The 25170-nt window shown below is 37.4% G+C and overlaps 1 protein-coding gene across 2 annotated transcripts in view; it reads right to left on the bottom strand.

Annotated features, from left to right (window-relative positions):
• The window catches only part of LOC104605272 (U1 snRNP-associated protein usp106-like), a 40555-nt gene extending 16062 nt beyond the window's left edge, over nt 1-24493 (bottom strand). Inside the window, exons 1-8 of one of the 2 annotated variants that reach the window (XM_010269961.3) lie at nt 24213-24493; nt 23395-23447; nt 14231-14399; nt 14076-14139; nt 11898-11977; nt 11606-11762; nt 3610-3671; nt 3334-3396 (exon numbers count right to left, since the gene is read on the bottom strand). In XM_010269961.3, coding sequence (XP_010268263.1) covers nt 3334-3396; nt 3610-3671; nt 11606-11762; nt 11898-11977; nt 14076-14139; nt 14231-14399; nt 23395-23447; nt 24213-24359 — 795 coding nt within the window. In that variant the 5' untranslated portion in view covers nt 24360-24493. The remainder of the gene's footprint in view (nt 1-3333; nt 3397-3609; nt 3672-11605; nt 11763-11897; nt 11978-14075; nt 14140-14230; nt 14400-23394; nt 23448-24212) is intronic. The other variant, XM_010269962.3, reaches the window with a different exon arrangement.
• Nucleotides 24494-25170: the final 677 nt, after the last annotated feature.

Raw genomic sequence — 25170 nt, 5'->3', positions numbered from 1 at the left:
TAGTACCAATATAACAATGAAATAATTGTTGGATATTTATAATTTCATAGTTATAAAACACAAACCTGGCAAATAAATCTGGCAGAGAGACAGGTGGGATCAAACAACAGGTTAATACCAGGATAGAAATGGGGTATCCAGGTTGGAACAGAAATTGCAGAGATCCTACCTCAGTTGAATTCAAAAAAAAAAAAAAGTACAACAGTGCCTTAAAAGAGATGGGGTATCCAGGTTGGAACAGAAATCCAAGTCAGATTTGGAAATGCAACCCAAATCAAGACATACTTGAAACCAGGGTTGGACTAGCCAAAAACACAGAAAACACTATGCATGTTGACTCAATAATAGCTACTTCCTAGGTCGACGTGGGAGTATCAGAAAATGATTCTGTATGACAGTGCTTTAAAAGAGGGAGGCACAAGAAAAATACAAGGCAATGCATGAGCAAGGATTAGCTGAACGATGGCTGTCCAGTGGGCTGTGGAACCAATGATAATGTTCTACAGCAGTAATAAAAATACATGGGACCCACACTATTACAGTGGGGCCCATGAATTTGTTACTTGCATGGAACATTATCATTGGTTCCATGGCCCACTGAACAGCCATCGTGTTCAGTAATCTGAATTAGCAATGCACACACCCAGAAATAGAAAGATTCAATTTTTTGAAAATTCAAAAAAAAAAAAACATTAAAACATAAGAAAATGAAATTGTTAATAAAATGTTTTAAGTATCTTATTAGCTCAAACAAAAATTCTTGAACATATATAAAAGAAAAGAGTACAATTACCAGTGATGAGAAATCACCAAGATAACAATACTACAAAACCAACCAAAATTGACCCTTCCCCACCCATTGCAACCCTTACAAATCCACCTCCTTCATCCCAAAGAAAACCAGATAATCCTTCCTTTCAAAATCTAACCTTGGCTCCTCTGAATATCCAATTCTTTTTATTGGAAACAGCAACTTTCATTAAAAATAGAAATTAATCATTATACACTGTCAACCACTCAGAATATTAGTATTGACCCCAATCGATTACAATAGTTACAACACAGCCCAGAAACAGTTTTCCCTAAAGGTCCCTGCATTGCCAAAGTATCAGCCACAGAATTGGCTGACCTCCTTATCCATTTGAAGATTACTCCATCATCCCTTGCTAAGCAAAGTATTTCCCTCATCTGTTGTCTAAAAATCCATACACCCAGACTTTTTGTCTGCAGCCATCCTATATGAAAGTAAATTGGTGACACATTTTAAGAGGGTCTCCAATATGAAAGTAAATTGGAGTCAGAGCTGTGTAGCGGGAGTAAATAGGCAAGAAGAAGATGTGTTGTCCTTGGCTAGAATCTTCAAGGTAACTGATTGGCCTTTGGTTAATTTAGACTTACCTTTGGGAAGAAATCCTAGGTCAGAAAGCTTCTTGTACCCAGTTTTGGAAAAATTCGCAAAGAAGTTAGCATGGTGGAAGAGGAATTACATATCACTAGGGGATAGAATTACCTTAATTAAGTCTACTTTGCCCAACCTACCGATGTATTTCCTATCCACCTTGAAACTACATGCTAAGGTTGCAAACCTGATTGAAAAGATTATGAGGGATTTTCTTTAAAGGTTCAAAAATGGACCATCTAGTAAAGTGGGAAATAGTGTCTCGAAAAAGGGAACAAGGGGGCTTAGGCATTGATAATATCAGGCTAAGGAACTTAGCATTATGAGGAAAATGGTTATGGAGGTTTCCCCTAGAGCAAGAGAGTTTGTGGCACAAGGTGATAGTGAGCAATCATGGAATGGCAGCTAATGGATGGGATGTTGATCTTGACCCTAGGGATTTTCCTCTTTTCTCCCCTTGGAAAGCCATTGTTGGAGTCCTACCTCCTTTTTGTCCAGGTATGATGCTTGAGTAATAAAGTTCTTTTTTTTACGACACCTAAATTGGAGAAACTACTCTTAAGGATAGATTTTTTTAATACACTCAAAGTTGGGGTTTGGGATAAATTTCCGAGTATGTATTCCCTTTCTTTAAATAAATTCATGGTCATTTCTTCCCTTCGTGTGTCTAAAGGTTCTTGAGGGATTCAGAGGTGGGTCTTGCAAATCATTTGTTTTCTCTTTTGAATTCATTGTTTTTAAATCCATCTTGCCCAAATAGCAAGATTTGGTCAGAGTCCTCAGTTTTTTTCTCTTGTTCTTCGGTTTTCAATGCTCTTCTTTAGTCTTCTAATGTGCCCATTCATTTCCTTTTAAAGAAGTGTGATGTACTCCTGTGGACCTGTACCACCAAAGGTTAGGGCCTTCTACTGGGAAGTGGTTCTCCAAAAAATCAATACTATGGAAGTGAATCAAAGAAAAGGCCAAATCGGTGCCTCTCCCCACATGTTTGTAGCCTTTGCTTGAGAAATGCGGAGACAATGACTCATCTATTAATCTCTTGCCCATTTGTTTCTAATATTTGGGATTGATTCTCCTATCTCTTTGGTTGTAAGTGGAATCCACTCTCAAGTGTGGTGAACCTTTGTGATTCTAGCTTCTTCCAACAACCAAAGTAGAGGGTTAGGGTGATGTGCCAAACAACAAGAGCAGCTATCCAATGATTGATTTGGGAAGAAAGAAATAACAAGACTTCCAAGGGCAAGAAAAAACCAAAGAACTCACAGAAGGCATAACGATCAAAATCTTACACTGAATGAAATCTTTCGATCTTTTCAAGGATTTTTCATCAGATAACATTTTCAGGGGATGGAGTGCAGTAGTGGTGCAGTTGAATTTTAATGGAAGCTCTATGGGTAACCTAGGCCCTTCTAGAGTTGGGGATGCCTTTAGGAATGAAGAAGATTGCTAGCCCTTTACTCTGGCCCAATTGGGGAAGGAAATTCATTAAGGGCAAAAGTGTTGGCTCTACTCCAACGTCTAAGATTGGCTAAACAGTGGGAACTGCAACAGCTAGACGTGGAAGGAGATTCCAAGCTGCTACTAGGTTGGCTGAAAACAAGAAGTTTGGGAATTGGCCCTTCAAACAACATATAAGAGACATTATGTGTCCAACAAGGGAGCTTGGGGTGCAAGTTAGATGGACTAGAAGGTCAGCAAATGGAATGGCTGACACATTAGCAAAGCAAGGAGTCAATAGGGAGTTTTTGTTTTGGGATTGTTTGTAATTCTTTTTTTGTTTAAGGGCTCACCATCCTTTCTTTGGGTGGTGACAGTTGTACTCCTTAATTAATCAATGAAGTTATGTTTCCTATCAAAAAAAATATTCTCAGAGTAAAAAAGTTGCCTTGATCATCATACGGAAATGTAAACAAAAAGATAATTAACAGACTCACTATGCGAACATCAACAGCGGTATACTTCGATGATTCCAAAACTGGTTCCTGCCTGGCTCCCAACTGAAGCAAAAGAAGTCCAAAATCAAGGAAGATGTATAATAAACTGAATGTTATTAGAAATATAAAGAAATTTATGTGGCGAAATAGCGATGGTAATTGATAGCAGCTTAGCCCTAAAGAGCCTGATCATCATACCACAAGAGAAATGAATACATCTCCGAAAAGAAAAAAAATAATTAAATAATAGAAACAAGAACATAATGGGGGGACAACCTTCTTAAGTGCTTCAGCCTCTTCTAATGCCTTTTGTGCTTCATCTACCATTCCTTGCTCACCTGCAGAACATACAGGTATGTATGAATACAAGACAATTCCTGTTGTATAAAAATCATAACAAAACCTATATATGACAATAGAAAAAGCTATGGAAAATAAAAGTTAAGCATTTGTTAGGAGCAAATACTTGAAAACAACATTAAAAGCCATAGGTACATTAATTGAACACGGAAAAGTCCAGGTCAAATCAGGATAGTCCAATTGCCAAGGCCTTGATTAGGTAAGTGCAGGAATGTTATAGGGGCCGATCACCCAGACCAACTCAGGTATTAATGCGTTAGTGGGGACACAGTGATTAATATAATATATTTACAATATTATAAAACTCTTGGCTTAGTAATAGCACAATAGAGGGTGACTTACTATGACACCCCCTCTATTTCGAAACCGCTTTACTTCATCTACCTTCCATCAGGAACCATTCATGTATCTGTCTAGGAATGGTCACATGACACGTAAAATGAGTGGAAAATGTGAAAAGGCATTGTCCGAGGGTTTTTAATTCCAAAAATACCCCTAGCAAGTCTCATATAAGCCTTGTAAAGCTGATAGCCAATATAAATCCCTGCACGAAATGGATAACTCTGACAGAACCTTAATAATTTCTCACGATCTCATCATCCATCCCCCAGCTGCTGCTCAAGGATCTATCTTCTGCCCATTGGGTACCTCAATCCATTGGATCTCCAAGGTGCATGATCAGTAGTTGGAATTTATAAACCATCCAATATCATAAATTTATATTTGTAATTATGAGAAAATAAGAATGGCTGTGTCTCAGCATACCAACATTTTATTGTCTAAACTCCTTTCTTACTAAACATAAACAACCAATCATATTTGGAATAAGCCAAATTACCTCTGGATGGCTGCAACCAAACCTTGCTGATTCCTCACAATAACCAGAAACACATCAAGCAATTTGGCCACCTTGCCACCACGGCTCATCCAAGCACTCTGTTGTCAATCACCTTCAACCCAAACAAACCTGTTTGTTCACTACCCCTTAAGTAGAGAAGTGTGGGGCTTCTTCTTGAAGGCCCTGGAAATCAATTGGGTATTTTTCACAACTCCTAAGGAGGCCTTTGAGGGCAGTGGATGTTGGGCCAGAGCAAGAAGGGTAAGTTGTACTTGTGTGAACAGGGGTGGAAAGAAACACCAGGCTGATCAAAGATGTGCACGTGGGCATAGATGAAGTAATAATAAGGAAGGCTGCAAGGCAGATGTACTTGTGGCTGTCTTCAGCTAACCCAACCAAGGATAAATGAACTAAGGGTGTCTCTTTTAACAATGTTTACTAAGGAATACCTTTTGAGCTGATAAGCGACAGGCTCCTTGTTATTTTTTTGTTAAGCAGATAGCATTTATTGATATACAGTACGGGGCTCACACCTTTCTATTTACATCATTATTAATATACTACCATTTTTCAAAAAAAATATATAAATACAATATCATATAGTATTGTACCATATATAATGTTTTTTTGTTTAGTATCATATATAATTTCAGTTACGATGGATCTTCACCAAGGTTCAGCACATAGCCCTTATCTATTTGCATTGATCATAGATGAATTGACTAAAGATATTCAGGAAGTTCCATGGTGTGTGCTGCTTGTGGATAACATTTTTTAATTGATGAAACTAATGAAGGATTGATTGCAAAATTAAGCTTATGGACAAACGCCCTAGAAACAAGGGGCTTTAAAATAAGAACTAAAACAAAGCATATGATGTGTAAATCTAGTAATATTTGGAGTGTAAATCAGGATACACTTAGGATTGGAAACCAAGAGAGAACTCAATGTGACCATTTCCAGTATCTTGGTTCAATAATTCATAACAAAAGTGTGACTGAAGAGGATGTCACCGGTCACCCAAAGAATTAGAGTAGGATGGGCAAAATGGAGAGGTGTATCTATACAATTTCTTTTATCAATAACGAAATCTTCATTAATCAAACAGAAAAATTAATTACAAAAAAAGGTGGAGATAAACTTTCTTAACTCCCCCAGCAGAGGCTAGAGCCCCCAAAGTGATAAAAACCAGAATTACAACTGAGCCCAGAATATAGATTCCCTAATCACCCTTGCTTGGCTAACCCATCAGCAAACGAGGTGTATCTAGACAAGTGTGTGTGTGTGTGTGATAGGAGAATACCACTTAGATTAAAAGGAAAATTCTATAAAACAGTGGTAAGGCCAGCTATGTTGTATGAAGCAGAGTGTTGGGCAGTCAAGTAACATGTTCAAAAAATGAGTGTGGCAGAAATGCAAATGCTCTGCAGAAACCTGGAAGCAAATCCAAGAAGAGATAAAATGAAAGAGAATAGGCTAGCATGGTTTAGTCACGTGCATAGAAGACCACCAACAGCTCCAGTTTAAAGAAGTGATTTGTTTCAAGTGGAAGGGGCTAGATGAGCTAGGGGTTGGCCAAAAGGGACATGGGTAGTAGTAAGAAATGATTTAAGCACTAACAATTAACAATGGATATAGTTTTAAATAGAACAGATTGGTGAAACAGGATTCATGTAGCTGACCCCATATAGTTGAGATAAGTCATGGATGACAATAATGATGATCATATATATTTTTTCTTAAACAAATATATCTCTTTTTTTGTTTCATTACATAGAACTTTCATTATCCAGAAAAGTAAATCAAATACTATTCTCTATTTCCTCTCCACCACTTCTAACCATTTTGTTTCCAACCAGAAATAGATATCTTTTTCTGACAAGAAAAGGCAAAATGAGAATCTGAACCAATTTTGGCCTTAGCAATCTGAAATGATCCTGACCAAAAATCCATGTACAGTGCATCAATCGACTCTCCTATAATTGAGTCTGTAGGTTCTATTAATTGTAAATCCATATGCCACAAGCACAAGATCTTTGATAAAAAATGAAGGAACCAGAACAAAAAACAGATCATTTTCATTCTTCTTGAAAAACCGAAAGACTACCTGGAGAGCCAAACAAGTACTGTTTTGCTACTCAATTATCAATTGCTTCACACAAACAGCATTCATATTCATGACAAAGACTCCGAAAAACAACTTAGACTTCCTCTTGATTTTAGTCTACCTGCTTGAATTTTCTCAAGAAGATTTCAAATGCTTCTTAACTAATGCAAGAATATCATGCAGATCTCAATAGAAAATTAATACGGTCAGCAGACCCCTATTCAAAATACCATAAAAGGACTTGGAGACAAAGAGCTGGTCAATCAAAATTTCCACGGAAACATAAAATATTTCCTTGTTGACAAGTATGACAACCACAAATTCCTTTCAGATGCAACTAACTATCCATCCAAAAAATAAATGACTGCCCTTCTTCAAAGGGATCAGGAGGAATCAGAAACCCCAAAACCTCTGAAAGTTTTCCAAAGTTTCTGATATATGATATGTAACTCTTTGACATACATTATAATAGAATTTTATCATCATCATCACAAACTAATAGCACCCCTCCAAGCTCCAAATTGACTACCCAACAAACTCATAGCTTCTGAATCAAATTAACTTCACCACCACACAATGTGATCCAGCTCCCAATTGAAGGCGGCTTAACCAAGAATCCACAACTAAATCCCAATAAACACCATAATTACGCACAGAAATTAAACAAAAAAGAAATTCCAAGCCCTTTCAGTAAATTGTAAGTGAATTGAGAATCCAAGTATCCAACACCTTACTGAATGGGGAAAAAACGAAGCATCCAACCCCTCCTCCAAATCAAACAATTTTGATTCAATTACAAGATAAAATCTTGGATGCCTTCATCTGATCGAACAGTTAACAGGAAAAAAAATTAAATTTTCCCATCTTTCATTTTGTCTCTAATTAAAAATTCACCTATGCATAAACACCTTTCCTAGAGAGCTTAAATATTGTACACTTCTTTATCAATAACAAGTCAAAGAGATTTCATTAATGATAGAAAAGAATTATAAATGGTACAAACACAGCTAAGTAGAAAAGTGTTAGACAGTTGTATGCCCTTAGCTCCAATCACAATGACGTACATTATGACATTTATTGTAAATGAATAAAGTACATATTTGATTCATGTTCTTGTGGTATGTTTCTGTGTAATACCCTTAAACTGGGCACTTATGAAACTCGTGTTAGTTTAGAATGTTCACAATCGTTGGATAAGTCTGGGGAGATTTATCCTGCCAAGGCTGACACTAGTGTGCTGCCAAATGTTGGGGTGGCCTGTCTCAGCCGCCAGGGTGAGACCCAAAGTACATGCAGTGTAGGTTCACTTGAAACCCTGAACCGGACCAGATTTCCAGTATTGCCCTGGACCTTGGAGATTGATGGGCAAAAACTGGAAAGTTACACCTGACCCCTAGACTCGATTATGATACTGCACTAGGTGTCGGATTGGGTTGTCTTTAATATACCAACTAGTGAGATCCTTAGAGGGGGTCAAAACCTGGGTATGTTGGGACAGTCTAAGAATTCATCTGAGTGGGTGATCATAGTGACAGGATCAGCCCCTTTGTCGAACAAAGGTAATGATCGGGGATGCACTCTCTCTAATGGAAACCAAGACTGCCGGCAGCCAATTTCAATTGTTGAATTTTGTTTTGCAAAATATATTTTATATACGAATATAAATATATATATTATGGTTTCAAATTGTTTGCAAAAGGTTTTAATTCCCGGGACCCATGTGAGTAGAGAGTGCAGCACTGTTCCTTGCAACCGAGGGAGAGGTCCTCTCTTGTCGGGCAGTGTTTGATCATTATGGGCTGAGAGGTTAAGTGTAAGACCATTGAGGGTAATACCTGATGGGCTAATCTTGCATCTGCCCACAGTCCCTGGGTGTTACAAGGTGGCTTGGCCCAGGGACCACTTAGTGTAAGTGTTGGGCCCATAGAGTCCATGTGATGGGCTCAGAGGTTCACTAGGCTTTCCAATGAATTCGGCTAGGCCTTGTAACAAAGGTTGGGCCGAACCCTTGTGGCTGATGTGTAGATCAATGCTTGGGTCCCACGCATTGCAAGGAAGCCCAACTGAGCAACAATTTGGAAGGCTAAATGAGCACTTATACTTATTGGGCCTAAAGCCCATTTCGAACTGGGCTGATATGATCAGTTACTTAGGGGGCGGATCTGGGATTAAATCAGCAGATAGAATAGGGTCCTACCCTATCCACTCAAAGAGTCCAGATCTGAATCTGGAAACCTCCTAATGAGATTAGGAGAGGGCTGATCTAATCTGCAGATAAGATAAGGACTTATCCTTATCTCTTAAAGAGAACTCCTAACCAAATACAGATTTGGATTAGGAAACTCCTAATGAGATTAGGAGCTCTCTTTAAGCCTATAAAAGGAGGGGGCAAACCTTTCATCGAACCCTAGAAATCTCAGAGATACAAGATCTCAGAGCATAGAGAGAAGTTGAATACAATGTGACTGCGCCTTCTCTCTGCGTTCTCCTCCTGCCGCCGCCATACTGCCAGTTCGATCTCCTTGTAGGAGCGATCAAGAGGTGTCTTGATATCAGCCTTTGAAGAAAGTCTGATTTGAAATTGTGCTCACTGCCTCCATCAAATTCTTGTGAAGGGTTCGGTTCTTGGGAAAAACACTGCTGACTCTGCTCCATCCTACACTGCGCCATCTTCAGTGGGAGCAGTTTTTGGATCCTTCCTTAGGCGTGAACACCTTCGTTGGGAGATACTATTTCTTCGTATCAGGTATATCCCTCTCCTACCTTTTGGTTCAGATCTGGTTCGATTCTTGGTTCAAGATTGATCCTTGAAAAATGCAGTTTTTCTAAACAGGGAATGTGATTCCTAGATGAAGGGAGAGGAAATTTTTTGAAATTTCGCCCAACCTACCTGCAGGGTTCGGCCATCCATATGATGGATCTCTCATACCTTCAAAAAGTTAGCTGAACCCAAATAACAGTATATCCCAATAAAGAATAACCGACCCACATTTGCCTATTCCCCCATCAATATAAGTGTTCCAATATTTACTCCTTACCTAGAGAGTAGACCTCAGATCCCAGCCAAACGAGGTGTTCATGCCAAATGCCAAAGAGCTAGCTTTCCTAATAATGTGTAGATAGACAAAGGCCTGATCCAATCCCCTTTATCCACCCAACTACAAATTGAGAACCATATTGGATTTCTAGCCATAACCCAGTGAGATCACCAATCTTGTAAAAGGGATAGCAGCTCAAGAGTATCTAATACACATAGCACCTGTATATATTACCAAACCTTGGCCTTCATGGCTCTGAAAGGCTCCTCATATGTCTGATATTATAAGACTGCATCCATCAAAGTTTAGTTGCACACTGTTCTGCCCATACAGGCCACAAAACAGCAGCTCTTTTTTTTTCTTGGTGGGGGGAGGTGGAGGACCTAAATTAGCTGTCAATATCTGTTGGTGATGACCACCTAGGACCATATAAAGAAAATAGGTTCTCCCAAATATTAATTATTTTATATTACCTTGGTGTTGCCCAAATATCTCATCTACAGTACACATGCGATGACCCTCCAAAGGGTTATGAATCATAATACTTAAATTTTTAGTGTAAATTATGTATCCAACACAATAAGGGTACCATATCTTGTCAGATACTTCAAGTCTTTCTTTATAAATTCCATATCCAACAAATGCCAAGTTGTATCCTTGCCATATATGGGTAATATAGCATACATGAACCTATAATAGTGGAGAAGATGCAGATTGATAGGACCAGATTAAATTAAAGGAAATAAACCATTTACCTTAAAATGAATTTCATAAAAGTAACAATTACAGAAACGGACATATTAACAACGGAAAACAAGGAAGAATCCCTAATAGCAACAAAAAACCAGTTCCTTCACAATAAACACTACCATTATGATTTGCTACAAAGGAAAGGACTTAATTAGTGATTGCCCCAAATTGGTGTACCATGTGTGGGTTGAATGGGAAGACTGCATTTCACTTACTAATCTCTTGTCCATTTACCTCTTGTCTTTGGGAATGGTTATTTTCGCTTTTGGTTGCAGGTGGGCTTATCCTATTAGTCTAGACAAGTTGTTTGATCCAAATACATGTAGATGGCCGAAAAGAAGAGGGAGAATCATGTGAAGATGCATAAGGGCATCATTGATTTGGACTATTCGTGAGGAGAGAAATTCTTGTATTTTTTAGGACAAAAGGAGTAAGGAGGCTATCACAGAAACAACAATGGTTAGGATGGCACATTGGGTAAAAACTTTGGAGTCGTTTACAAACTTAATAGTTGATGATGTGCTGAACAATTGGGGAACAGTGGCAGGATCATTGGCAAGGAAACAAAGGGTAGAAAAGAAGTAGCCAACTCTGGAAGGTGGGTTCCTTAAATTGAACTTTGATGGCAGCAGCTTTGGTAATCCAATTCCAGGCTCATCTGGAATAGCCGAATATGGGGGTGATGAGGAATGAAAAAGGAGAAATTTGTGCATTGTTGTCAAGACCAATAGGAGAAGGGGATTCTACAAGGGAATAATTATTGGCTGTAGTTTGTGGGGTGCAAAAGGCTATGGAAATGGAGGTGGAGAAACTTGTAATTAAACGGATTCAAAAATTGTAATTAGCTGGTTGCTGAAAATAGAAAATGCATTGCGGAAATATAAGAATGAAATCAAGACATTTACGCAATTCATGAAGGATATGCAATTGAAGGTTCAATGAGTCCGAAGATTAGCAAATAGTTTGGCTGACCAACTCGCAAAGTAAGGAGTAAATAGAAGACCATTTGTTTTGGGCCATGTTGTAAATATTGGGTGGGGGAAATACTAAAGGATTGTAATAGGGTAATGGAATGAGTTGTATAGAATTTTATTTTGTTACTACTTTGATTTTCTTCAATAAAATTTCATCAATAAATAAACATTACCATTGAAGGAGAATACCAAATAGTGGACTCACCAAGATCTTCTGCTTTCTTCAACTTTTCATTTATCATTTCCTGAGTGTGAGGATCTGGAGGAGATAGTACAGGCAATGGGGCTAATGCTGGAGGATTCTGAAGTGGTTGTGGTAGAGAGGCTCTATCTTTGTTAAAGGCATCCAACAGAAGCATAGACTGCCAATTGGAATCAATGACAAACCATTTTGATCAGTTTGGAATCAACAACATATTATTACACAGCTAGGAACTTCAACAGAAATCATGAATCATCACCTTGAAAACAGCATTGAACAGAAATAAACAATTCACCTGTTTGTCTGCTCTTTTAGTTCTAAGTTCTTCCACCACTTCCAAAGCCCGAATCTTACTATCAGTCTTGCCTTCAAGATCTGCAAATATATCATTGAAATGTCTAATTATGAAACTTATATTGGCCCAATTCAGACTTCTCACTCGGGCATCTAATAGGTCAGATATGGAGTGGATCCAGCAGGACCCACATCCAATCCAATTTAACATAACCCAAACCCAACATCACCCCTTAACCTGCAAATGCATCCATCCATGTGAAGATCCAGATATAAGACCAGCCCATTTTCTAGATTTGCTTGTTCCTAATGAATGTAAAATGTATTCATAAGAGATTATATTAGAGATAATAATATATATTAAGGCATTAGGATCCAAACAGGTCTCACACCCAAGCCCATATAAGCCCAGATTCAGATAGAATCCATTAAAGTAAACCATATCATATCCATTTTGGGATTAGGGACATTTCCAACCCAAACCTTCTAAGTATGGATATGGTACAGAGTTGGATCCCATACCAAATCAACCCACTCCATTGCACACCTTATCTCTCACATATTTCAATGATCATTAAAAAATCATCCACAACCAGTCAAAAGAAAAAGCATCTATCACAAGACCCAGTAGACCGACAAAAAGAAAATCAGAAGACCCAATAGATGTATCCATTTTTTTTAACAAGTCCCAATAGGTGTATCCATTATCCAATACAATTCCTTATCAAGGAAAACAAGGAGACCCTTGCATTAAAATAACCACACCCAATATTAAAAAATACAAATGACTCAACATCAATCAACATTATGCAATTATAAAGAACACAAGGATCAAATGTAACAAAATTATAAAGGGCATACAAAATTAAATTCCACAACTTTCATCAACATTCACAAGCAAAGAAAAATAAGGTGTTTGACCATATTATCTTTCTTTAGTCATATGTCCAGATAGGATGCATGTTGAGTTGCTGTCATGTTTGTCATATTACTTGTCCATATGAAAATAAAAAAAAATAAAAAAAAATAAAAAAAACAGGAATTAATGTCAGAGAATTCAGACAGTGTTATGCTTGACCAATACACCAAAAACCCTTAAGACTGATGGAACGCATCAAGTTAAGCACTTTAACATTTAGGACTGTAATAGACAGCAGGTAGGAAAATGAGCCACAATATTAAGTTCCACTTATTTATAATGACTAAAGAAAAATGCTGCAAGGCCAACTATGGGTCCTCTAAATGCAAATCAAAGCAAAAACATGGTGTAAGCAAATGAAGAGACTAATGACATGCAACTTGAAACAGATTACTAAAGAAACTTGGTAATAGAGTGAAGAGGTTCAAAATATAACCAAAGTAAAACAAACATTCTATAAAGATTGACAAAAGACTGAAAATGTAGAAAACTCAGATAAATATATAAAAAGTTAAAAAGAAAGTGAGTGAAGCTTTAAGGCATATAACTATCTCTATCATAATTTACACACTAAGGAAGGAGATAGATGGAGTTCATAAACAAGCAAAGATGAGAGAAAGGAAAGACAAAAATTTAAATCATGTTGGATTAAAGCAAAGAGAAATATCAAATAGTCTTAATAAAAGATGAGGAAATCAAAAAAAGATGTAAAGAATATTTTGAAAAATTATTAAAATGAAAACATATTTTGTTGATAATCGACAAGAATTTTCATTAAAGAGAAAAAATACAAAAAAGGGCTCAAGACAATGAGCATATGTACAACTGCTTCAACCACATAATCCCAAACACAAGAAAAATAGAGAAAAAATAGAAAGAAGTTGCTTACAAATTTTATTAATGACAAGAATATCTTATATGTTTTTTGGATAATTAACAGAAATTTTAGTAATGACAAGAATAAAAGGCATTAGGTATTAGCTGGTCCCGAGTCCCATCCATTGGGATGCAACCCAATGGATGTGTGAATGAAATAAGAAAAGAGTGAGCAAGTGAGTTGTGCACATGTCTATGTGTACTATGTTTGTGTGAAAGAGACAGATATGGAATAGATACACATAAACGATCATATGCAAAGTGAGCAAGAGACAAAACAAACCATCTTGTTCTTTCAAGCAAGAAAAATATAAAATATTCAACAGAAAAGCACTTATATAACCAAAGACAATTGGAAACTATGACTGTTATGAGGGAAATTACCAAGCTGATCAACTTCTTTCAACTTCTCCTTAATTTGCTTCGTCAACTCAAGTACTTCAGGTGACTGCAATTTCAAAACGTTCTTTGAACTTTCAACCCAAAAATTAGTCAAGAAACAAATCATGGCTAAATAATATAGACTGAAGAACACTTACCTGTGTAACCTCAGAGACAGATATAGCAATTGCAGCTTTAGCATCCTCATCCTCTAGACGTTTAAGAGCTCTTGCAATTTTCCGATCACACTCAACAATAAGCCTATCTATAACATCTTCCAGGTCCCTGTCATAGTTATCAATACCTTTTGCTTTTGCTTCCTCATATCTACAAAGATTTTAAGGATAACAAACTGACAGCCTAAAAATTCACATGTGACAAGAAGTGATGCAATATGTCATTTCAATATACTTTGCAGAAATTTGACCAAAATATGTTAAAAATGTAAGAAACAATAAAAATATAAAATACATGCAAGTCAACAAGTTAATGTATCAACCAAATAGGAAGAAAAAGCACAAACATATCCAAGGGAGAAGAGACCAAAGTAGCACTATCCATTCACAAGTCCACCTAGGCTGGCAGATAGAACATAAGTTCATTTGACTCCAGTAAAGAGCAAGTTATGCAGGCCTAAAATGTCCCTAATTTCCCTAATCTATCCACAACGTATTTCCATTTCCATGGGTAGCAACACAAAATTTAACTGGAATAAACATATTCCCCAATAAACACTACCAGCACTATGTGGAGTACAAGCGGTAGTTTCCACAACGTACATATTCACCAGTAAACACTACCAACACTATGCAGAGTACATGAGACTGTTTCCACGATATACATATTCCCCAGTGAACACTACCAACACTATGTGGAGTACAAGAGATAACATTATAACATAAGTTGGTGATAATATTGTAGATATGTGGAGCAACAATGTTATTTCCTGCCTAAATTACATAATGACCACTTTGAGCTAGCTCAATATTCATTTCAAGCATGAAGTTAAAATATTAGTTTTTCTTCATGTAATAGATTATTTGGTTGATCAATTACAACCATTTACATTTTCTCTGAGTTTAAATTTTGCTCTAACTCATTCTATCATGAAGCTCTGAATCTTAAGGTTTACAGGGCAACCTCTGAGCGTATTCTTTTGTATATAACCTTAGTTTTCTTAGCTTTGTTTAGTGATTTGGAACAAGATAATATTTAAAAAGGTCTGCCTATGCTTCTTTTATCATTTCATAAAATATAATTTTATATTTTGCATATTTTACAATATTTCCACCATATCTATAATTTTTACAATATTTACATATGATATTTCTGCCATGTTTCTTATATTTGGAGGACCAGCACTTCCACCGACACCTAACATTTTAAACCTTGGCAGGCCACAGTGGACAAGAAAGGTGTGGGTGAAAAGAAAAACAATTGAACTACCATTTTTTGTTTCAAGAAAATATTTAAATGGTTAAATGAAACTCTTCAAACTAACAAATTTGAAGATTAGAAAGATTACTCCAGCTAAGGCACTGAGATTATATTAAAAACAGATGCCTTTCTTGGAAAAGGAGCAAGAGGGAGAGTGATGTCACAGAAATGGATGGGTTCAGAGAGAGAATGGGAGAGAGAGAGAGAGAGAGAGAAGACAAATTTCCAATCTTCAAATGGGTAATAATGCTAAAGTCCCATCATGAGAAGTATTGCAATTGAGAATACCAACCATGATATATGGTTGAGAAATCTTCACGATGAGATGCTTATAAGAAGATTATTGATGATAGAACTGTTATTCTCAAAAGCACTAACATCATGCACCGATAGGACAGACAGGTTTTGCTTCCATATGTGTATCATTCTTTTGCTCTTTTTGGTAGCACTATTGGATTATGTTTATCTCTTTCATTGTTCTTCAGGGAGTTGGATGATTGGACTTATACACTTGTTTCTCGACATTAAATAAACAACAATGAGAACATGGTAAAAGAAATAACTCACCAATTAAATGAAACAAAAAAGGAGGTGATCAAAGCTTTTGGCTTTTGAAGGGGACTGAGGGATGAGGAAGCCACTTCCTGTCAAAGCTTTTTCTTGTGCCTCTTTCTTCAATGTGCTTTGCCAGTCTCCCTCCCCCCAACCCTTTCCTTGTAAAGAAGTTTGGTGCCAGTCGATTCCCCCTAAAATTAAGGCTTTCTGCTGGGAAGTAGTATATGGGAAAGTTAACACTCGAGATTACTTGCAAAAGAAGAGACTTTATCTGTGTATTTCTCCAAATTGGTGCACTCTTTGTAAACCTAATGGTGAATCTTGTTACCACTTACTAGTTTCTCGTTCCTTCACTGCAGATATTTGGGATTGATTTTTCTCTTTGTTTGGGTGTAGGTGGAATGTGCCAATGGAAATTAAGATGTTATTTGATTCATCAACTTTTGCTTGGCTGAAGAGAAGGGGAAGGTTAATGTGGAGATGCACTAGAGCAGTAGTAATTTGGACCTTGTGGGAAGAAAAAAAAATGCTAGGATCTTCTAGGAGGAGAGAAGCAAACAAGTTACAGATTGTGTAATGACTAGAGCTATACATTGGCAACTAACTTTAGATTTGTTTAGGCAGTACTCCTTTGATGACATTTGGAGGAACTGGTACTCGATGGCTTCAAGCTCAGTGCGGAAGGTTAAAACAAGGTTGGCTTGGGTACCTCCATTTGAAGATTTTCTTTTTTTATAAATAAAGTACTCTATTTGAAGATTTTCTGAAACTAAATTTTGATGGAAGTAGTCAAGGCAACCCAGGTCCATCTGGAACTTTTTTAAGGCAAACAAAGAAAAAATTTTATTACTGAAAAGAGTTTACATCTCATAAGTGACAAGAGGTCACCCCCAAGAAACAAATCAAACAAAACAGAACAGACTTTATCAAAATACATCAGAAAAAAAAAGAACTAAGCATTCAAAGAGCTCCAAAAGTCTGCCCCAAAATCTTCTTTCTATAGTCCTTGAAAATCTGGCAGGATTAAAACCCAACCTATTGCTGAAGAACTGATTCGAGCCACCACCTCTTCCCAACTTTTTTCCTTGTACTCAAAAATTCTTTTATTTCTTTCCTTTCAAACTTCCCAGCACACTGTGAAAGGAATACAGCTCCACAGAATCTTGACTTTAGAACCACCCTGAACTCTTGGCCAACATCTAAAGATTTCAGCCTGATCTGAAATTGACCAGTGGTCCCTATTAAGCAGCTTGAAAAAATAGGACCATATTGATGAAATGAAGCTGCAACTGTAGAATAAATGCAATATGTTTTCTTCTTCAGATAAACAGAGGATACATCTGCTCGGGAATTGAAAACCTCAGCTCCTAATGTTGTCCTGAGTCAGAATACACCCCTTAGCTAGCAGCCAAGCAAAGGCTTCCACCCTTGGGGGCACAGGTTTCCCCCAAACTCCCTGGACTGGATCAGCTTCCACCATATTTCTGATCAGAATTGAGTACATTGACTTAACTGTAAATTTCCCATCCTTGCACTCCTTCCACTACCTGCTATCATCATCCGACAGATTGATCTCCACTGACTGCAACTTGGACAGCAGCTCCACGCATTCCTTCAACTCCCAGTCGAGTAAAGGTCTTCTGAAATTTGGAAACCAGACCACAGAACCATTTGAGACCAATGTACTTTCTTTCTTTCAGCCTTCACACTCCACAAAAACTCCCTTTGGATTCTTTCTATCTCCCCCAACACTGTCTTTGGAGCCTTTAGTAAAGATAGGTAATAAGTCGACAAGTTAGAAAGGACACTGTTTATCAAAAAAAAATGTGATTTTCCCAGCAAAAGAGAGGAATTTTCCTTTCCAACCAGCCAACCATTCATCAATTCTGTCTAGCACGGGTTGCCAGGTAGAAGCAGCAGAAGCCTTAGCCCCAATTGGAAGCCCCAAATAAGAGAAAGGGAAATTACCAACCAGACAGCCCAAGGCTCCTGCACACTCCTCAAGAACATAATTTTGGATGTCTACCACTCCAATCATGGTACTCTTTCTTAGGTTAATCTTGAGACCAGACAGCATTTGAAAGCAATTCAAGATGCTTTTCAGAAAAAACGCCTACTCCAAATCTGCTCCCAAAAAGATTAAAGTATCATCAGCATATTGCAAATGCGAGATGATTAAACCCTCCCTTCCGATCTAAAACCCAGAAATCAAACCTTCTTCACACCCTTTAACAATCAGTTTGCTTAACACTTCTACCACCAGTACAAAAAGTAACGGGGAAAGGGGGTCCCCTTGAAGAACTGAAAAAATCTGTTGACACTCCATTTACAACCACAAAAAAGGACACTGACAAAATGCAAGCAAAAATCCAACTTCTCCATGTTTCCCTGAATCCCATCCTCCTCGGCACTTCCTCCAACAAACCCCACTCCACATTATCATACGCCCTCTCAAGGTCAATCTTACATATTACCCCTACCTCCCCATTTTTTACTTTTGAGTCCACACATTCACTAGCAATCAAAACCCATCCAGGATCTGTCTTCCCTGCACAAATGAATGCCATTTGGGTGGGCCCCACCACTGTATGTAACACCATCTTTAACATCCTAGCCAGCACCTTTGCCAGAATTTTATAGGGGCTGCAAATCAAGCTGATAGGTCTGAAATCTTTGACTTGAAAGCCCCAACAACTTTTGGTACGAGTGAGATAAATGTTGCATTTGCTGATTTCTCTAGTTTTCTCTCCTCTCCCCCCAAAATTCCTTAAACATCAGCAATAGGTCCTCCTTAATGATAGCCCAGCACATTTTACAGAAGCCAATGTTGAAGCCATCCGATCCCAGAGATTTCTCTCCTTTCATTTTCTTAATTGCCTCCCAAACCTCTCCCTCCTCAAACTCTCTCTCCAACCACTCCTTCATCCCCTAGGTGGCACTGTCTATTTGGCAAGGCCTTGTACAACTTGTCATAGAAGCCCCCTATCTCTTCAGCAATCTCCTGTTGATCATCAATCATTCTATTTTCCCCCTCCAATCTCAGAGTTGTATTCCTCTTTCTTCTCCCTCTTACCATAGCTTGGAAAAAAGAAGTATTCTTATCCCCTTCTCTAAGCCACTGAACTCTTGCCTTCTGTTTCCACGAAATTTCCTCAAAAAGAATTAATTTTTCCAATTCTGCTTTCAGCCTCTCCCTCTCCATCCTCCTTGCCTGAAATAAGTTATCATCCTCTTCCATTCTATCCAGCCACACCATCCTGTCTAAGATCTCCTTTTTCTTTTCTCAACATTCCCGAAAACTTGAGAACTCCAATTCTTTAAATCCTCCTTTAAGAGTTTTAATTTCTTCATTAGATTGAAACCTGTTGAACCTTCCACCTGATAAAGATTCCATTTCTGTTCTATGAATTTCAGAAAATTTGGATGACCTTCTGGAATTGGAGGGGCCATAAGCGATAAGGAAGAGAATCTAATAGCACTCTATTCAGGACCAGTGGGGAATGGATACCCATTGAAATCTGAATTGTACGCAGTATTACAAGGTGTTCAAATAACAAAAGAGATGAATTTTGATAACCTGGTGATAGAAGGGGGCTCCTAGGTGGTGGGGAGCAGTGGGCTGGATAAAGAATCTGGATTCAATGATATGGTGCTATAGAGATGAAATGAAGAAATTCAAATGGCTAACACAACATATGAATCTGGTTATACAATGGGTGGGGAGGGAAGCTAATATTTTGGCTGATTCTTTAGCCAAGCAAGGGGTAATGAGTTGTTTTGCACACAGTTTTTTAAATGTCTTGCTGTGTTTCTTTAAGAGTGAGACTGCACCTCGCGCCTCCCTTTTGAATGCTTGTAACAGTTATTTATTCTTTCTGATATCAATGAAATTTTAACTTTACTTATCAAAAACAAAATTAAGATGAAACAAAAGTAATATTAGATCTAAAACTGTAAGAGAAAATCTTTTGTTTCCTTAAAGATGTTACATATATGCAAAAATAATAATAACAATAATAATAGAATAAGGAATATTGCTTGGAGATAAATGGAGATATACTGAATATGTAACCCATTGGAACATCTGGGAGGAGAACACAAGGATTTTCACCATCAAGTTGCAGGATGATGAAAAAATGTTAGATTTAATTACTTTATAGTTGCTGATTGAATTTCTTACAAGGATTCAGGGACTTCTCCATTCTAAGGTAACAATCAGAAGCCAGCTCTGCAAGGGACTCATTCAAGAGTGGTCTCACTCTGCCCTGTCAATACTGGATAATTAAGCTGAATTTAGCTGGATGCTCTCTTGGTAATCAACAGTCCCTTGGGAGTCAAAAGAGCCTTATAAGATTAGGATAGTAATGTCATGTTAGCTTGTTGGAATCAACAATGCAAATTCTATCTCAACTGAAAGTCTTGCTCCCATTTATAGTTTAAAATTGTGTTTCTTGTCAAACCTCTAGGGATTGAGACTCAAGTGGTTATAGAGTAAATAAGGGATCACACTGCTGGAATTTGATCTCTTAGCAATCATATAAGATAGGCTAGAACTTTAGCCTCCAGAGTGAGCAGCAAGTACAGAAAGATTTTAGATTGGTCAATGGCAGACAATATAGCTAGAATAGCAGCTCGGATCTTCTTTCTCAGGGAAGCTTGTATGTAATTGTGTCTTCTTCCCCATTCTGTTTGTGACATTGGTAGGGGAAACCCTCCAGAGAAGGATCCATCTGTTTGTATCTGTCTTCTTCCCTTTCTCTTTTAATTAATTTTTGAGAAGAAAAAGAAATAAGAGAATTTCTTTTAATTAATAATAGAAATTAACGCTTCAACAGAATCTACATCCACAACATTTACTTGTTAAGATTCTTTTTTATTCTGGAACCACCCTTGCGTCTCCTTTGTTGAGTTTGCTGGATTCTGTGGTTTTTTGGGGAGAGGTGGATAAAACTTAATCCTGCCGGGCTATTATCCTGTAAATCCTTTTTTAACTCCCTTGTAGCCACTTCCTCCTCTCTTTCTTTCCCTGTAAAAGAAACTTGATGTTCCCCATTCCTCCAAAGATCAGTGCCTTCTGTTGGGAAGCATTTCACGGTTACATTAATACTTGTGATATGCTTCAAAGGAAAAGACCAAGTTGATATTTGTCCCCCAATTGGTGCTTATTATGTAAATTGAATGGTGAGACTGGTTTTCATCTCTAACTCTGCTGTCCCTTTGCTGGCTATATTTGGGATTGGTTTTTCTGCTTTTTAGTTGCAGATGGAACCCTTTTGCTAGCTTGGAGAGGTTGTTTTGCCCTTCTGTTTTTAGTTGCACTAAAAGAAAGGGCAGGATTTTGTGGAGATGTACTAGGGCCACAGTGGTTTCGACAGTGCGGAAAGAAAGAAACTCAAGAGTTTGGGGGGACAAGGAAAGAAGCAATGAGACATTTATATAAATCATTACCTTAAGAGTAGAACATTGGGTTAAGACCTTGAAACTCTTCTCAGACTTTAAGGTATAAGACTTCTTCGGATCTTGGGGAGCAACACCTGGCTCATCCTCATAAAGACAAAGAATTTACGTGGTTTGATCACCTCCAAGTAGTGGCTGGATGAAGTTGAACTTTGATGGAAGCAATGTGGGTAATCTGGGTCACTCAGGAATTGAAGGGGGGCATTAGGGATGAGGAAGGTAATATACATACTTTGTATTCAGGTCCAGTTGAACAAGGTGATGAGGTTAGAGCAGAGTTCTTAGCAGCAGTATTTAAGGTTGAAAAGCCAAAGAACTGAGTGTTCAAAGGTTGATCATTGAAGGGGACTCAAAAGTAGTTGTGGGATGGCTGAAAAAGGGGAAGGGGTGATTTAACACCTAAGGAATGATTTCAGACACTTCCAATGGCTCCCAAAAGATATGAATATTCAAATTAATTGGGTTGAAGATCTGCAACTAGTTTGGCAGATGGCCTGGCCAAGTGTTAAACTTTTAGGTGGTTTGTTGTCTTTTGGGTTTTCTGTTTTTTCACAACTTCTTGTTGTATTTCCCTCTGTTTAATTTTTTATGAATTGCTCTTTTCCCACTCCCCCTTCTAATCCCATTTTGAGAAACTAAGATATAGACATCTCAAATAGGGTTTGGCTAGCATGATAGTCACCATAAATATAATATTCACATATTACAGCCCCAGTGTTTTAAAAGCGCAAGGCACAAAAAAAAAAACAAAATGCAAGGGCCATTTTGCACCCAATGCACGAAGCGCACAGCTTTTTGAAGCAAGTAGCAAAAATGCAAAAAAAAATGGTAAAAAAAAAACAAAAATCCAAAACAAATGGAAAATATTAAAATACTAAATACAATACTAATTAAAAATCTAAACATAAGTTTTAAAATAAATGTTTTAAAAAACTATTATCTCAAATTAAAATACATAAACATAACATGTAAAGCATATTCAAAATGAAAATTTAAAAAAAAAAATCAAGCATTACATATAAAACATATTCAAGCATGTAAACTGTTAATCTCTTTATTTTTTTCCCAACTGCATTACTTCAAATAGCTAATGTGATGTTAAATATTATGCATTCCTGATTCTACGAACCACCCTTGTACCAAGCCCCTCAAGGCAAGCCCAAACAAGTCCATATCGAGGTCTTAAATTCTTAATTCCTATAAAAACAGGTTTTATAACTTTAAGTGACTTTTAAAAATATTTTTTATTAGGATGAATGAATGAGCAACATTAACAAATATGGGGTTTTGAAAGCACAAGACGTGTGCCTAGGCTGAAGCACAAGGCGCACCAGGCATGTGCCTTTTGAAAGTATTGTGCCAAGGACCTAGGAGAAGCGCATACCCTAAAATGCACATCACGTGTGTGCCTAGGCACACCTCTTAAATCACTGTACAGTCCAATGGCATTCTCAGTCTTAGCATCGATAGTGGGGGACTCCCAGAAAAAAAAAAAAAGAAAAAGAAAAAGAAAACACTTATTTTAAACACCCTGCCACTCCTTGTATTTCAATTTGACTATCTCATGAAAAGCACTATCATGTTTATGTTTTCGTTCCCTGTGTGTGTGCACACACCAAAGGCCTAATATCTTTTTTTTCCTTTTTACCATGTCCAGATAAATGGTTCACCCAGTGCGGTAATTGTCAACTCAGAAACATATGCTGAAACCACGAATATCCTTAACTACTGCAAAGTCATAATGACAACCTAGATTTTTGGCAGTTCACGAATCCTTGGATACTGTGTGACCTACATGTAAAGATATACTAAATACTTACAAATAGAAATTGCAAATAACTAGACTAGACTGCGGTATGAGCAAAAAGGATACTCTTTTCTCAATTGCAATGAGTGCACCTTCGGACATGGCCCCATATCCATTTTCTGGTACAAATCAACACGAAGTCACAAACATAAGATGAATTCAGAATCTACGAACATGGAACATCCAAGGAAATTACATTACCAGACCAAATAATAACAATTTCTCAAAATCTGAAGATAGAGGCTGCCATATTGCAGCCTAGTAATCAATGGTTTGAATATTGAACGATAGAGGTCAATGATCATTAGTCCTCTGCTCTAATGAAATACCAGTTAAGTTAATTTGGCAAATGCTAGTGTCAAGTTGAATGATTTGGTAGGATCTCAGCCAATGATGCATGATGATACAAATTTAGAGTGAGTTAATTTGTTAATAGGAAGGAAAAGGAGTGAAACAAGTGACCTTGAGAAATCGAAACTCATTTCCCAACAAATAAAATGACAAAACTATAAAATCTTTTCGAGTTCCCTCGTGGAAATATAACTAGAAAATTATTAAATATACCAGAAATCTCAACGACTATATTCAAATTTCTGCAAGTATAATACTTCTACGCAACCAACTCTCTCGGAAAACTTAAAACGCAGTATAACCAAACAAGAGAAGCCCTAATGGGATTCTCACAAGAATTAACGAAACCAAAAAACTAAGTATAAAGTAGCAGGATTTCCAACTAAGAATGCTGAAAAACGATTCCCTAACAGAAGTATACAAAGAAAATAAAAAAGAAGTAGCTAATAGCCATGAACAGGTAGAAATAATCAAGAACCAACGAACAATTCTGAGATAAATTAAAATAAACAGAAAAGTAAAAAAACAGGTACCGTTAACTGGAAGAGTTCGTGCGGACAAAGCCCAACCAGGAACAGACGACAGACGTCTCGGTCGTAGTATTTGCGATTCACCTCCCTCACGTCACCATTTCTGTTCGCTCCCATAAGCACGTCGAGTTGCTTCCTTATAGCATCCATTTCTAGGTCTATAGTTTCGTCTTACACCTCTCTCTGCAATCCTGAGCACGTCAATGGAAGACGTTCGAAAGGATTCCCTTCGAACACCACCTCTGCAAGTAGGGTTCGTTCGACGAGGTATTAGGCAAGAAAGGAGAAAGCTTTAAACTACTGCAGCAAAAGAGCCATGTTTGTTGGTAAATTTACGACTTTACCCTTATAGTAGTCTGTTTGGCGCAAATATCTTAAGCCTCTTAACACATAAAATGACTTATCAAAAGCTCAAGTTCACTTTTTTTTTTTTTGAAAGGTGCAGAAGAACAAACATTAACATAGTCTTCTACCCTTGGTATCCCATCTTGATAATCATCACAATTAAAAGAGGATAAACAGTGTGTTTTAGCTAATTGGGATACTTTATGGGCTATTAAACTTTCAATACACAAAAAAGTAGTTAAAGATAAAGACCCAGTCCTAGACAAAAGCCAAAGGCAGGACCAGGGAAGATTTGCTTTCTGATGAAGAGCCTGCAATTCCAGCTTGAAAGTTCTAATAAAACCTGCATGATAGCATAAAGCTCAGCTTGAACAACTGAGGATACTTGATTAGTTCTACCACCCATAATTTTTAAGCAGGAAAGGTTAATAGACAGAATAATGAAACCATAATTGTATAAAGTGTCTAAGATTTTTCATGCATTAGAGAACACAATGAGGTCCGTTGTATAATTGATGGTGATAGGAAATTTGTCCATAAAGTCTATTATTGTTGAGGAAGCAGATTTATCTAGAGGAGAATTAGGAGGTATGACCGAGTGATTAATTTGATGAAG

Source organism: Nelumbo nucifera, chromosome 1, assembly GCF_055504915.1.
Source record: "Nelumbo nucifera cultivar China Antique chromosome 1, China Antique-T2T, whole genome shotgun sequence".
In the NCBI taxonomy this organism is placed as follows: Eukaryota; Viridiplantae; Streptophyta; class Magnoliopsida; order Proteales; family Nelumbonaceae; genus Nelumbo; species Nelumbo nucifera.
This window is presented reverse-complemented; position numbering and strand designations above follow the sequence as displayed.